This window comes from Plasmodium gaboni, chromosome 14 (genome assembly GCF_001602025.1).
Source record: "Plasmodium gaboni strain SY75 chromosome 14, whole genome shotgun sequence".
In the NCBI taxonomy this organism is placed as follows: Eukaryota; Apicomplexa; class Aconoidasida; order Haemosporida; family Plasmodiidae; genus Plasmodium; species Plasmodium gaboni.
The window spans coordinates 1,846,626-1,862,294 of record NC_031494.1 but is presented as its reverse complement, the minus strand read 5'-3'; the positions used below and the strand labels follow the sequence as shown (position 1 = coordinate 1,862,294).

The following is a 15,669-nucleotide window of genomic DNA, read 5'->3' as shown; positions in this document are numbered from 1 at the left end:
AAAAAAAAAAAAAAAAAAAAAAAAATTTAAAAAAAAAAAATATATAAAAAAAAAATAATATTTTTTTTAAAAATATTTTTTTTTTTTTTTTTTTTTATTTTTTTTTTTTTTTTTTTTTTTTTTTTTTTTTTTTTTTTCATATTTCTTTACCAATTTATTATTGTATAGTATATGTATTTTTTAATTTATAGACAGTATACACATTAAAATTTTTACTTGAGAAATTATATATTTATTCATATAATCTGTGTGGGTTTATCATAAAGAGAAAAAAGAAAAGTTGTTTTCATATTTTTTCTTTTTTATTTTTTTCGTATTGTTATATATATATATATATTTATTTATTTATTTATATATATATTATTTTAATTTTTACATTACTTTTTATATATTTTATTTTTTAATATGATTATTAAAACCCAGGTGATAAAGGACACCCGATGTATCAGATTATCATATAAAATTTAATATATATATATATATATATATATATATATTATCATGTTATTTATAAAGACAGTCAGATGAAAGTATTATTATGATAATTATGTAATATAATAAGTCATAAAATATATATATATATATATATATATATATATATATTCATTTATATATCCCTTTTCTTATTTGTAAATAAAAAAAAAAAAAAAAAAATTTTTTTCGTGTCATTATTTTTAAAAAATGGTTTTGACTGAACTGGGGACACAAATTACGAATGCGTTTCGAAAGCTTCAAACATCCACATTGGCAGATGATGTAGTTATAGAAGAATGTTTAAAAGAAATAATAAGAGCATTAATATTATCTGATATAAATGTAAGTTATTTAAAAGATATAAAGAGTAATATAAAGAATAATATAGAAAAGAATATAGATATATATGGAAACAATAAAAAGAGATTAGTCCAAAAATATGTTGTAGAAGAATTAATAAAATTATTAGAAGGAAAAAAAGAGGGTTATAATCCTGTGAAAGGTAAAAGAAATGTTATATTGTTTGTTGGATTACAAGGAAGTGGAAAAACCACAACGTGTACAAAATATGCACATTATTATCAAAAAAAAGGATTTAAAACTGCTTTAGTATGTGCTGATACATTTAGAGCAGGTGCATTTGATCAATTAAAACAAAATGCAGCTAAAGTAAAGATTCCATTTTATGGTAGTTATTCAGAAGTAGATCCTGTAAAAATTGCTACTGATGGTGTAAATGCATTTTTAAAAGATAAATATGATTTAATAATTGTAGATAGTTCTGGTAGACATAAACAAGAAAATGAATTATTTGAAGAAATGATACAAGTAGAGAATTCTATAAAACCAGAAGAAATTATATTTGTAATTGATAGCCATATTGGTCAGAGTTGTCATGATCAAGCTATGGCATTTAAAAATTCTGTATCCTTAGGAAGTATAATTATAACAAAAATTGATGGACATGCTAAAGGTGGAGGTGCATTATCAGCAGTAGCAGCTACTGGATGTCCTATAACATTTATAGGAACAGGAGAACATGTAAATGATTTTGAGAAATTCGAGGCAAAATCTTTTGTATCTAGATTATTAGGTTTAGGTGATATAAGTGGACTTGTATCTACTATTAAAGAAGTTATAGATATAGACAAACAACCAGAATTAATGAATAGATTATCTAAAGGAAAATTTGTATTAAGAGATATGTATGATCAGTTTCAAAATGTTTTTAAGATGGGTAGTCTAAGTAAAGTTATGTCTATGATACCAGGATTTGGAAATAATTTAATTAGTAAAGGTACAGAAAAAGAAGGAATTGATAAAATAAAGAAATTTATGGTTATTATGGATTCAATGACAAATGAAGAATTAGATTGTATTAAACCTCTTAATGATAGTAGATGTTTAAGAATCGTAAAAGGTTCAGGTACTCGTCTTCAAGATATTAAAGAATTATTAGAACAATTCAAATTCTTACAAAAAATGGTTCTTAAAATGGGCAAATTAGGATTAAGAGAAAATAATATCAATAATTTAATGAGAAATCAAAAACAATTTATGAGCAAAATGAATAATATAATGGATCCAAATATGTTAAAACAATTAGGAGGAGCAAATAATATGGTCAATATTTTAAAAGAATTTACAAAGATGGATGACTTGGGAGGATCAATGGCTAATATGATGAAGCAAATGGGCCTTAAAAAATAAACCATAAAAGGAAACACAAAATATATCAAATGTTAAATGTGAAATATTTATGTATATATATATATATATTTCCATATATGTATATAATTTTTTATTTACATTTTTACATGTGAATGATTTATAATTATTTCCTTTATTTTTTTGTTCTATTTTTTTACATAATTATTTATATACACCCATTATTTAAAATAACTTTTAATATTATTATAATTCTATTTTTGTTAACACCTTAAAAAAATACAAAAAGGAAAAATATAAAAATATATATATATGTATTAATAAAGTATAGGAATTATTTATATTATATTTATATATAATTTTTTTTGTGTAATATTTTTAGTTCTTGCACAAAAAAAAAAAAAAAAAAAAGTCTTCAAAGAAAAAACATCCATTTAGATATAATTAAAAAAGAAATTAATAAAATTTAAAAGAATTAAAAAAATAAATAAATAAATAAATAAATAAATCAAAATATCAAAACATATAGACATTAGATTTTTATTTATTTTTATAATATAATAGTCAAATGTAAATAATTATAAATTAAAAAAATAAAATAATCATATGACAGTTATATATAAATATATATATATATATGTATAAATGAAATATCATATACATATATATATGAGGAAGTTATTTAAAAAGATTAAAAAATAATATGGTATGCAAAAAAAAAGAAAAAGGAAAAATTATAATAAAATATATATAATATATATAATATATAATATATATATATATATATATATATATATATATATATATATTTTTATTTACAAATAACAATGGGTAATTAAAATCAAAAAAAAAAAGAAAAAAAAAAAAAAAAGAAATAATAAAAGAAAAAGAAATATATACACAAATATATATTTTTCTTCATTTATTATACATTAAGAAATATATTTAAAAAAATTTGGGAAAAGAAAAAAAAAAATAACAAATAACAAACAAAATTTAATTTTAAATATAAATATATATATATATATATATATATATATATATATATATATATATATGTATTATATATATATATATTTTTATTTTATTAAGACAAACATTTTTTTTTTTTTTATTTTTATTATCTTTAAATTGTACGGCTAATATTATTTAATTAGGTATAAAATAAAAAGAAAAAAAAAAAAAAATGGACAATCATTAATTCGTTATTTTTTTTAAAAAGAAAGTATATCTTTTTTTTTTGTTAGCAAAAGAATCCTTATCGTTTTCAAAGGACTTATCTTTTATTTGGTTATCCTTAGCTTCTTCATCATAACTAGCTTTTTTCTTGTCCAATCTTAGTTTTCTAAAAGGAAAAAAAAAAAAAAAAAAAAAAAAAAAAAAAAAATTAAATATATATATATGTATGTAAATATTATAAGTAAATTTATGAATTCTTTTCATTATTAGACATTATATTTGTTTATTACTTTATATATGATGCGGAATTAAATATTTTAAATTCGCAGCTCGTAAGAGTTCCTCGTATCCATCTATGATTTAAAATGTCAGCACACTGAATTGGGAAAAAAAAAAAAAAAAAAAAAAAAAAATAATAATTAAATAAAAAAATATAAGAAAATAAATAAATATATAATATTAAAAAAATATATATATAATCAATGTATATAATATATATATATATATATATATATGTTAAATAACTTTTTAATATTTTTATATATGTTATTACACTAAATCTTTGATCCGGATCATGTACCAAAATATTTTCTAATAAATTTTTTAATCCTGGTTGTATATTTAAAGATTTCTCTTTTGATAATCTACAATAACAAAAAAAAAAAAAAAAAAAAAAAAAAAAAAAAAAAAAAAAAATTAAAGGATAAAAAAATATTTAAATTATGTTCAATATATTTATAAAATTAATATTATATTATTTTTATTATTACAGTTCTGGTATATTTGCTTTAAGTATGTTGTTATATAATTCATTTGCATTTTTTCCTGTAAAGGGTACTTTTCCTGTTATAATGAAAAATATTAAAACTCCTAAACTCCATATATCGATCTATTCAAAAAAAAAATAAAAAAATAAAAATAATATATATATATATATATATATATATATATGCTATAACACCTTAGTTGATATATATATATATTTTTTTTTTTTTTTTTTTCTTTTACCTTTATTCCATATTCTTTATTCTTTATAATTTCGGGAGCCAAATAAAAATCACTACCACAAACAGATCTACTTTTGACAACAGACTGATTTGAGGGAGTTATTTTGGCCAGACCGAAATCTGAGAGGACTACACTTTTTATATTATCTTTTGTTCGAAGTAAAATATTTTCTGGTTTTATATCTCTATGCATAATTTTCAATGCATTTATATATTGAATTGTCTTTGTTAATTTTATTATAATCACTCTAGCTTCTGAATGTGTACAGCTACCATTTATTTTTATGTACTCAAATAAATTCCCTCCTTCACAATATTCCAGTATTAATTTTACAATATAATATTCTACAAAAAAAAAAAAAAAAAAAAAAATTAAAATAAAATAAAATAATAAAAAATATAAATATAATATATATCATATGAATAATCATGTATTCATATAATTCTTATTTTAATTCTTTCATTGTTTATTTATATTGTTTTTTTTTTTTTTTTTTTTTTATCATTACTTTTCCATATTTTTTCATGATAATCAAGTATTTTGACAATGTATGGATGCTTATTATTTATAGTTTTCATAATAAATAATTCTCTTTTAAAACAATTATAATGAGATGTTTTTTTGAGTGGGCAACACATGAGCTAAAAGGATATTAAAAAAAATATATATAAGAAATATTATATATATATATATATATATCATTATTTATTATAAAAAAAAAAAAAAAAAATGAATAAAAATATAAAATTTTGTTACCTTCATTGCACATTTTTTTTTATTTTCTCCTCGACAACAAAATACTTTAGAAAAATTACCACTACAAAAAAAAAAAAAAAAAAAAAAAAAATATATATATATATATATATATATATATACATATATATATTTAATATATATATATTATTTGTTTATTTTTCTATTTCCTTTTATATTTCTTCTTACTCTCCAATTTTATTAATTATTTTATATTTTTTAATAAATTCTAAATTTGAATCATTTTCCTCATTTTTTTTTTGTCTCTTATTTTCAACTGATTCGTCCTTTACATTTTTATCTAAGAAAATAAAAAAAAAGGAATTTTTTTTCAATGTATTTTCAATATATAATATAGTATAAAATTTTTTCTCATTTTCCTTTTTTAATATATGCACAATATATATACAATTATATATATATATATATATATATTATATTCCTTATGTTACCTGAATTATTTTTTCTTTTACTTATGGTTGACCCCATTTTCTTATTTCTATTTATTCTATTTTTTCTTTTTCTTTTCTTTTTTTTTTTTTTTTTTCTTTGTTTTATACGTATTGGGGGTTATTACAAAAAGATATACATAATATTTAAATTAAAAAAATTCAAGGTCATATAAAATAAAATATGAGATATATGTGATTCATTCTAAATATATATATATATATGTATGTATTTTTTATTTTTCTTTTTGAATATAATATAAAAAAAGAAAAATATAAGATTCTACACTTGTTAATAGAACCAAGAAATAAAAAAAAAAAAAAGAATGAGATATAAAAAATTAAAAAATAATAAAAGATTAAAAAAAATTAAAAGACATTCTTTCAAATGATATTTATTTATATGTAATGCAAGTAATATATATAAAAAGGTATACACATATATATATATATATATATATATATATATAGAACAATATATATCCTTATATTGTTACATTTATACTTATATGTATAAATATATATACATTATATTATTCCTTAAAATATTAATCTATATCATTTTCTAAATATATAAAAATTAATGAATACATGAAATACAAAAAAAAAAAAAAAAAAAATATATATAGAATGTCATATTAATACATAATAAATATATATATATATATAAACAACATCAAAAAAAAAAGAAAGGTCAAAAATTAGAAAATAAAAAAAATAAATATTTTAAATAATGTCTAATATATTAAAAAATATATAATATGAATAATATTGTTAAATAACAAGCCAAAGAATATTAATTATAACTTTTTTGTGATCATAAAAATGTAGTATATATATATATATATATACATATAATATGTAAATACAAGAAAGCTTTAAATAATATTATTTTTAAGTATAAATAATTATTATATATTTCAATATAATTGAACATTATTATAAAAATAATGTGTGCTTAATTAATAATATATACATACATATATATCATATTTTATATATATATATATATATATATATATATATGTAAAAGAAAGAACATATAATACTTATTCTCACATATAAAATATGAATCTAGGCATGCAAAAAAAAAATTTATATAATCTTTAAATGAAAATATATATATATATATATATATGAATGTACAAATTATATTATTCATATAGAAAAAAAAAAAAAAGAATGAAAAAGAATGAAAGAAAGAAAGTAAAGTATTCTATATATAATAAATAATAGAAAACTCATATAAATAAAATATATAATTATATATATAAAGAAATCCTCAAATGATTTCTAAAAAAATAAATGTTCAAAATTTTTTAATAGAATAATTAAATATATAAATATATATAATATATAATATATAATTTTCTTTTGTTGGTTTCTTAAAATAATCTCAATACTAATTCTAAATAAGGTGTTTTTATAACAGCAAAAATTATAATATAAAAAAAATATATATTATTATAATATATAATATTATAAAAAATTATTTTTTGGATGACTTAAAAATTAGAAGAAATGAAAAAAAAGAAAACAACTTGAAATCAAGAAATAATTTTTATATAATAATAAATTATAACATATATATATTAAAAATATATTATAATATATATATATATATATACATAATATTTGTGTTTTATTAAAATATATATAAATATAAAAAAGTAAATTTTTTACTCTAAATATAAAATAGTATTTATATTTTTTAATTTTTGAAGTTGAGAAAGAAAAAAAAAAAAAAAAAAAAATTAGGTTTTTTTTTTTTTTTTTATGTAATATTTTTACATATGTTTATTATATATATTTTTATATATTATGTTTATTATATATATTTTTATATATAATATAATTATATTGAACCCTATTTTCTTTTTTTTTCTTAATAAAAATATTATACATATATATATATATATATATATATATATATATATATATATATATAATATATATATAATATAATATTGCTAATTACTTAATATTGATTTAAAGGCAGGGCTGAGAGAAAAATAAAAAAAAAAAAAAAAAAAAAGAAAAAAGGAGAAAGTGAAATAAAAAATAAAATAATATAATAATATATAATACATAATAAAAATTTATATATTTTTTATAATGCATATTTATTATATATATATAAATAAAATTTACTAAAAATATATTAATTTTATATTTATATATTATATGTTAAAATGTAAAACATATATTTACTTGTATATGTAAATTTTTCTATGTGCTATTATACTTTTTCAGTGTAATTATTATAGATCTATTATGTTTTTTTTAAAAGAAAAATAAAAATTTTGTGACTTTTTTTATTTTTTTTTTTTATCTTATTTTTTATATTTTTCTCTTTTATACAAAATAAGCAAGGGCATGGCTAATAAATTGTATATATTATATATATATAATAAATATTATTTTTTTTAATGTATATTTTTTGTGTAATATAGTTCTTATTATTTTTTTTTTTTTTTTTTTTTTTTTTGTTTAAATTTATCTTATAATAGGATTTAATATTTTTTAGTAAAAGTGTTAATAAATAAACAGTTTTAATGTTTTGTGTATAAATATGTAATATTTATTTATTTTTTTTTTTTTTTTTGTTATTGAATAAGTTTTTAGAAAGTATATATATATATATATATATATATGTATTAGAATTCTTTTCAATATTTGTTTACCTTTTAAGAATGTGTACATGTAAAATTTTTACTTATAATTAAATAAAAAATGGATGAAACAACGTATGACGATTTCAATACACATTTGCATAGTAATATAAACGATTATATTAATTATGAAAGTGATAGTAGAGAGAAAGAAAATGATGCTAATAATGATAGCGAGAATTCTCAAAAGGAGGAAGATATAAATGATAATGATAATGTAAATAATATTAATAATAATATTGAGAATAATATTAATAATAATAATAATAATAATATTAGTAAAAATAAAAAAAATAAAAAAAAAAATGATGATGATGATAATTATAAAAAGTTAAAAAATGATGATGATATAAAACTTGCAGTAAAGATTGCTATACAAGTTTTATTAAATAATCAACCTTTTCCTATTAAAAGAGACGATCTTTTTTATACTATATCTATTTATGTACCTAGTTGTAATACTAGCATAAAAAGAAAAGTTATATTAAGACTTTTAAAAAAACAACTTAATAATGTATTAGCATTAAATTTATTAACTTTAAGTAGTAAAACGAAAACAGAATATTCACTTTCACAAAATATTTTTTATAAACAACATAATGATTTATTATTATCAAATATGGATCATACTATTAGAGGTTTTTTAATTTTCCTTATTCCTTTTTTTAATGTATTTCATAATAAACTCCCACTTAATTATTTACTTTATCAATTAAATATGGCTGGTCATAATACATTAAAAACAAAAGAAGATATTATTAAAATTATAACTACTCCTACACTTCATTCGAATATTGTATATACTAACATTTCAAATAATGATATAAATGATCCAATAGATCTTATCATCTATGCAAAAAAATTATCTTATATAGAATTTAATAATGAACAGTATGATGAAAATTCGCTAGACGGATTCTATATTATACCCACACTGAGGTTCCAATATGAAATTAATATGAAAGCATATATTAATCAACTTATGAATATGCCTCACAAAAAATTTCAATTAAAAGATATGTATGTTTTATTTGATGAGAAATATTTTGTAGATATAAATTTTGATAACCTATAATTAGACGCACACATAAATATATATATATATATATATATAAATATATATGATGTGTATTTGTCAGCCTATCTATTTTTTTGTTTTTTTTCTTTATTTTTTTGATATATTAAATGCCCATTTCCATATTTTGTATAAATATACACAATAATAAAATTAATACATACATAAATGTAAATATATATAGATACATACATATATCTTATGGTTTATATTAAAAAAAAATTCTTATATATATTATTGATTTAAAAAAAAAAAAAAAAACAAAATTTAATGCTTTTAAAAATTATATCATTTGTGCAATGAATAGATAAAAAATATAACACGAAAAAAAATAAAAAAAAATAAAAAAAAAAATAAAAAAAAAATAATATGTTAATATAATAATGATTGAAATAAAATATAAATCATATATATATATATATATATATATATATATATATATATATATATATATATTTATTTATTTATTTATATAATTATAATTCCTTTTTTTCCTCTTTTATAAGAAAATTTTTTAATTCATTCCACAATTTCATTCTCTCTTCACCCATAAGACTTCCCTTTAATTTGGCTGAATGAATTTTTTTATCACAAAAATACCAGAGACTATATATTTCTTTATCATCTGATTCTGGATATCCATTTTTATCTTTTACATTTATTGGTGGTCCCAATTTTAATAAACTTGTTTGTTCTTTTAAACATTCAGATTTTTGCACACTATTAATATATTTTTCATATTGACTATCAATTAAAATACCTGTACAATTCAGGCAAAACTTACTAGGATACCATTTACTATGCTCATCAGTTTTATATTCGATATAATTACTTTCATCAATATCATCATAACAAATTAAGCATACTAAATTTTGAGGAACATAAAGAGCGTGTTCTTCTATTTCTTTTTCTTCTTCGCATGAAGAATTAGGTGATACTACAGTTTGCTTTTCATGTTCATCTTTTTGATCTTTTAAAGTAGGACATGATATTTTTTCATTTGGTTCGTTCGCCATATTAAAATATACAACTATAAATATATATAAATATATATATATATATATAAATATATATATATTATATATTATATATAATTTCCCTATATATTTAATATATGTTACATTATTTTTATTTACAATCATATGAATATTAAAAACTAACGACCTATTTAAAATAATTAAAAAATAAAAACAAAAAATATATAAATTACCAATAATTTTTTTGAACTAAATATTTTTATTTTTATATTATTATAATTATTTTAAAAGAATATATCTATCTTTTAATGTTATACACTATACATTGTTTCTTTTTCTTTTTTTATTTTATTTTGACATTTCAAAATAATATTATTACGTATACATTTATAATATTTATACTTCAAATATAAATAAATATATATTATGAATTTATAAAAATGAACATAAAAAAAAATATCTATATATGAATATTTACAAAAAGGTTTTTAACTATGATATATATAAATAATATATATTAAAATATCATATATATTATATATATATATATATATATATATATATATATATATATATATGTATATATTATTTTTTCATTTAATACTTTCTATTCTTAATTTTTTTTTTTTTTTTTTATTTATCTTTTTTTTTGGCTATACCCAAAATAAAATATAATTAAATTATGATTTTAAAAATAAATAAGAATCTATGTTTTATTTTTCCTTTATTTTAATAATTAAATATTTATTTATAATTTCTATTTAAGATCCTGATAGGGAAAAAATTAAAAAAATAAAAAAATTAAATAAATTTCAAATTTTACATATTTTTAATCAATATACAATGTAGTACCAGAAAAAGAAATCCTTAAAAATATATATTATACATATATATATATTTTTTTTTTTTTTTTTTTTTTTTTTTTTTTTTTTTTCATTTATATGAAATTTTTTATTTGTCATTTTATTCCATAATTTGTTTTATATTATTATTTTATTTTTTTTATATATATTTGTAAGAATTTAAAATATGGAAGAATGTAGTAGAAAGCTAGAAGAATTATTAAAACAAAAAGAAAAAGGATTAGCCCAGGATGTATCAAATGTTAATAATAATAATAAAGGTAACAATTACATTAATAGTAATAATAATCATTGTTTGATGAAAGAATTATTAAATAATGTTGTAGATATAATAAAACTAACGAATAAAATTTCATATAATTCTTTATATAATGACAACATAGATGTGCTAAGAAATAATAATGTAAATATAAAAAATTTACAAGATGACTTACTAAAAATTGTGTATGATTTATTATATCATTCTAGTAATGAAATGAAACAAAAAGAATTAGTAAATATAAAAAATGATGATAATTGTTGTTTTTTAAAAGATAATTATCATATTATATCATCCACATTAGAAGAAATATATACTAGAATTAGACACAGTTTTCTTTTTTTTCATAAAGATATGCAAATGTTTACAGATAAATATAATAATAATAATAATAATAATAATGATTATAATACAAACAAGGATATATCATCATATCAAAGAGACAATAATTATATAAATATAGAACATTATAATATTACTGATAAAAAAATTTTAGAACAAAATAAAAATGAAAATATATTAAATCATCATATAATTAATAATAAAAATGAACAAAATGATATTATTCAAGTGGTTAAAAATAAAACTATAAAAGATGAAAATAAGGTGTATGTGAATGATGAAGATATAGTAATTATTAAAGATGATGATGATAAGGATAATGATTTGAAAAAAATAAATATAAATGACAATCAACATATAAGTGAACATGAAAAGATTCATTATAATAATCATTGTAATGATATCTCTGCACAAGAAAACACCAAAAGGTTTCATCATGAGGATATAAAAACCAAAAAAGATATTAATAAAAATCATGTAAAAAATTACAATAATAGTAATAATAATATGAAAGACAATAAATCATATAATAATATGATGAATGTAAAAATACAAAAGAATATAAAAAAAAAAAAAAAAAAAGACAAAAAAATAAAAAATAAAACAGATATCGAATTTTTTAAAGAATATTCAAATAAAATACAAAATGGATGGTTACATCTAACAAATAATTATTCTAAATATTTCATTCCTAGAATTCCATTTAAATATAACCAATTAGTTCAGTTAGAAGATAATTTAATTGAGGCCATGAAATGGCAAGAAGATAATATTAAAAAAAAATTAATTTTATTAAATATGCAAAGAAATTATGAAAATGATGAATTAGAAAATATAAATGTAAATGATATTATAAATAAAATATTTGATAATAATAGTAATAATAATAATAATATGTTAGATAATAATGTTGGTGATTATAATAATAAGTATAATGAAGAACATATTAATGACCAGACATTTATAGATGATGATAAAAATTCTGAGCATTCATTTGTATCCTCAGATATTTCCTTGTCTTCATACAAAGATGATGTTAATAAAGAATTATTTCATAAATTATTAAAAAAATTAAATAAAGAAATAAATAAATATTCTAATAAATTTAATAATTTAAATCATCCATATAAATATGAAATAGAAAATATTATTAAAGAGTATAGAAATTATGACAACAATTTAAAATTTTCAAATTTTTTACAAATAAATAATGAATTAAAAAAATTGGAAGATATAAATAAAAAATCATATAAAATAATAGATAATAAAAACGATTTAATGAATACGATAAATGATATAAAATTAAATTATCCTGAAAAAAAAATATCTATTATGATAAAAGTAAATTATAAAAGAACATATCGAGGATTTACATCTATTATTATGATAGGAACGAATAATATGAATTATATAATTGATGTTTTTAATATTTTTGAAGATTTGTATGTAATAAATGATATAACAACAGATCCTAATATATTAAAAATTACGTATAATGCTCCAAATATTATAACACAACTACAAAAAGATTTCTCTATATATTTTGTTAATATTTTTGATATAGCTATATGTTGTAATTATCTAAATTTAAAAAACGATCTGAATTATTTAATATATAATTATTTTAATACTATACTTTATTATAAAAATAAAATACTTCAAAACGTTTTAATCACACGACCAATAGAACCAGATATGGTTGATCTGATACAAAATGAATTTTCTTTTTTATATGATCTTTTTGATTATATCAAAATGGACGTTTATTATAATTTTATATTTAATAGTAATAAAATAGAAAACTCGGAACATATGCAAATCCAAAATGATAATGTAGATGAAAATTGTGATAATGCATCTGAATATCATTCAAAAGAGGAACAAATCCAAATTTATAAAGATGATGAAGATACAAAGGATAATATTAATAAACAACATATATATGTTAATTTTCAAACATTGAAATGCAATGATATATCAGAAGAAGAAAAAAAAAATGGAGAACAAATTATAAGAAATATATTTATAGAAAGTAATCTTTTATGTCATAATATGGTTAAACTAAAAAATGTTTGTAATATTGAAAAGACAAAAGAGCACATAAAAAATATTGTTAATACATCATATAATATCAATGCATGTGATAATTTAATATATAATATTTTATATTGGAGGGAAGAACTAGCCAAAAAGTTAGATGAAACACCTGATAGTATAATTAATATTCATAATATAATATCCATTCTTTTAAACATGTCTACTACATTATCAAGTTTAAAAAATAATATCATACCTTTATCAAATATTATATCAGAAAATTTAGAGACATTACTAGAAATAATAATAAAATCAAGTATGCATGAAAAAAAAAAAAATCATAATCAATTTTATGACGATTATATTAATAATCAAAATGATAATATTAATGATGAACAAAATAATATCAAATTATATACCCATAACAAAAATAATAATTTATATAGTCATAATAATATCGATTCGGTTATTCTTACAAATTTGCATTTTCATTATATTTCAAACGATCAAAAACCTCTTCATAAAACTAATGATACTCACAAAGATACATTACATAATGAAGAAACAGAAGTAAGTCATTCTAACATTCATATAAAAAATTCTTTTCTTTTAGAACAAACTCTTTTTTCGGACGACGAAAATGATAAATCTTATATCAATAATATAAATTATATAAAAAATCTAAATATTATAAAAGGAAATCCTTATTTAAAACATAAAGAATATAGTTCCCAGCCAAAATTAATTCATTTGAATAAAAACAGTCATATCAATAATTTTAACACTAATGATAATTATAATGAAAATATAAAAAATAGCTCAGTGGTTAAGAAAAGCATTGATAAAAATATTTATAAAAGTATTGATAAAAGTATGGATAAAAGTATGGATAAAAGTATTGATAAAAATATTGAAAAAAATATTCATAATAATAAAAAGAAAGATAAAAATATTTATCAATCATACAATCAACAATATAATATTAAGAAAACAAAGGGTTTATACAGCAAAAATATATTAAGCGAAATAGATCGACAATAAAAAATATATTATCATTCAGTATGCACACTTATATATATATGTATATATGTATGTATATATATATTTATGTATACCTTTATATATCATATACAATCCTTATATATTTCCTTCTTTTTTTTTTGTAATACTAAATATACAAACAATTTAAAGATAATATTATGATCAATTTGTATATATATATATATATATATATTAATAGTTGTAAGGTTATTAAAACAAAATGTTAATTAAAATTATTATTATAGTATAAAAAAAATTTTATATGTATATAATTAATTCTTTCATATATTTTTTTTTCATGCACCTCAATTTGTATAATATATATATGGTATGTATATATATATGTATTTATTTATAGACATAAAAATTCATAAAAAGGATTCATTTTTTTTTTTTTTTTTTTAATAATATTCCTATTTTTTGTATATTTATATATATTTACCTTTTCCTTTTTATGTTGTATATAATTTATTTTCTTTGTTAAATTTTAAAATATTATTTTTATATTTTATTCACATGGTATTTTTTTACAAATTCACAATTTAAAAATTGTTATTTTTTAAATTTTTAGTTCAAATGTAATTATTTGTTTTATATTTGATTTTTAACAATTCCTTTTGTTTATAAAAAAAAAGAATATGAAGAAAAATAAGAAAAATTAAAATACATGTATACATGTATATTTTTTTGTTTTTGCATATATATATATATATATATATATATATTTTTCTTAAAATATATAACAAAATATAATATATATGAATAAATCAAAATAATGTACAAATAATAGTTGCAGTTGTATATTTAATAAATTAGACAGAAAGATATATATAAAATACTTCATTCAAATTTGTAAAAATATGTAAATATAT

At 16.5% G+C, this 15,669-nt stretch overlaps 5 protein-coding genes across 5 annotated transcripts; 3 read left to right on the top strand and 2 right to left on the bottom strand.

The window, feature by feature from the left end:
- Positions 1-681: 681 nt before the first annotated feature.
- On the top strand, positions 682-2,184 carry PGSY75_1450100 (signal recognition particle subunit SRP54; the record flags this gene model as incomplete). The annotated part of the gene is made up of 1 exon (XM_018788184.1): positions 682-2,184. The coding sequence occupies one exon, from the start codon at positions 682-684 to the stop codon at positions 2,182-2,184; it is 1,503 nt and encodes a 500-aa protein (XP_018639556.1).
- Positions 2,185-3,339: 1,155 nt separating this feature from the next.
- On the bottom strand, positions 3,340-5,571 carry PGSY75_1450000 (putative serine/threonine protein kinase; the record flags this gene model as incomplete). The annotated part of the gene is made up of 9 exons (XM_018788183.1): positions 3,340-3,487; positions 3,612-3,697; positions 3,875-3,965; positions 4,092-4,210; positions 4,330-4,673; positions 4,838-4,970; positions 5,086-5,146; positions 5,272-5,383; positions 5,535-5,571. The coding sequence occupies 9 exons, from the start codon at positions 5,569-5,571 to the stop codon at positions 3,340-3,342; spliced, it is 1,131 nt and encodes a 376-aa protein (XP_018639555.1).
- A 2,693-nt stretch (positions 5,572-8,264) lies between these two features.
- PGSY75_1449900 (hypothetical protein) lies at positions 8,265-9,278 on the top strand (the record flags this gene model as incomplete). The annotated part of the gene is made up of 1 exon (XM_018788182.1): positions 8,265-9,278. The coding sequence occupies one exon, from the start codon at positions 8,265-8,267 to the stop codon at positions 9,276-9,278; it is 1,014 nt and encodes a 337-aa protein (XP_018639554.1).
- A 476-nt stretch (positions 9,279-9,754) lies between these two features.
- Positions 9,755-10,294, bottom strand: PGSY75_1449800 (hypothetical protein; the record flags this gene model as incomplete). The annotated part of the gene is made up of 1 exon (XM_018788181.1): positions 9,755-10,294. The coding sequence occupies one exon, from the start codon at positions 10,292-10,294 to the stop codon at positions 9,755-9,757; it is 540 nt and encodes a 179-aa protein (XP_018639553.1).
- A 990-nt stretch (positions 10,295-11,284) lies between these two features.
- Positions 11,285-14,797, top strand: PGSY75_1449700 (exosome complex exonuclease RRP6; the record flags this gene model as incomplete). The annotated part of the gene is made up of 1 exon (XM_018788180.1): positions 11,285-14,797. The coding sequence occupies one exon, from the start codon at positions 11,285-11,287 to the stop codon at positions 14,795-14,797; it is 3,513 nt and encodes a 1,170-aa protein (XP_018639552.1).
- Positions 14,798-15,669: the final 872 nt, after the last annotated feature.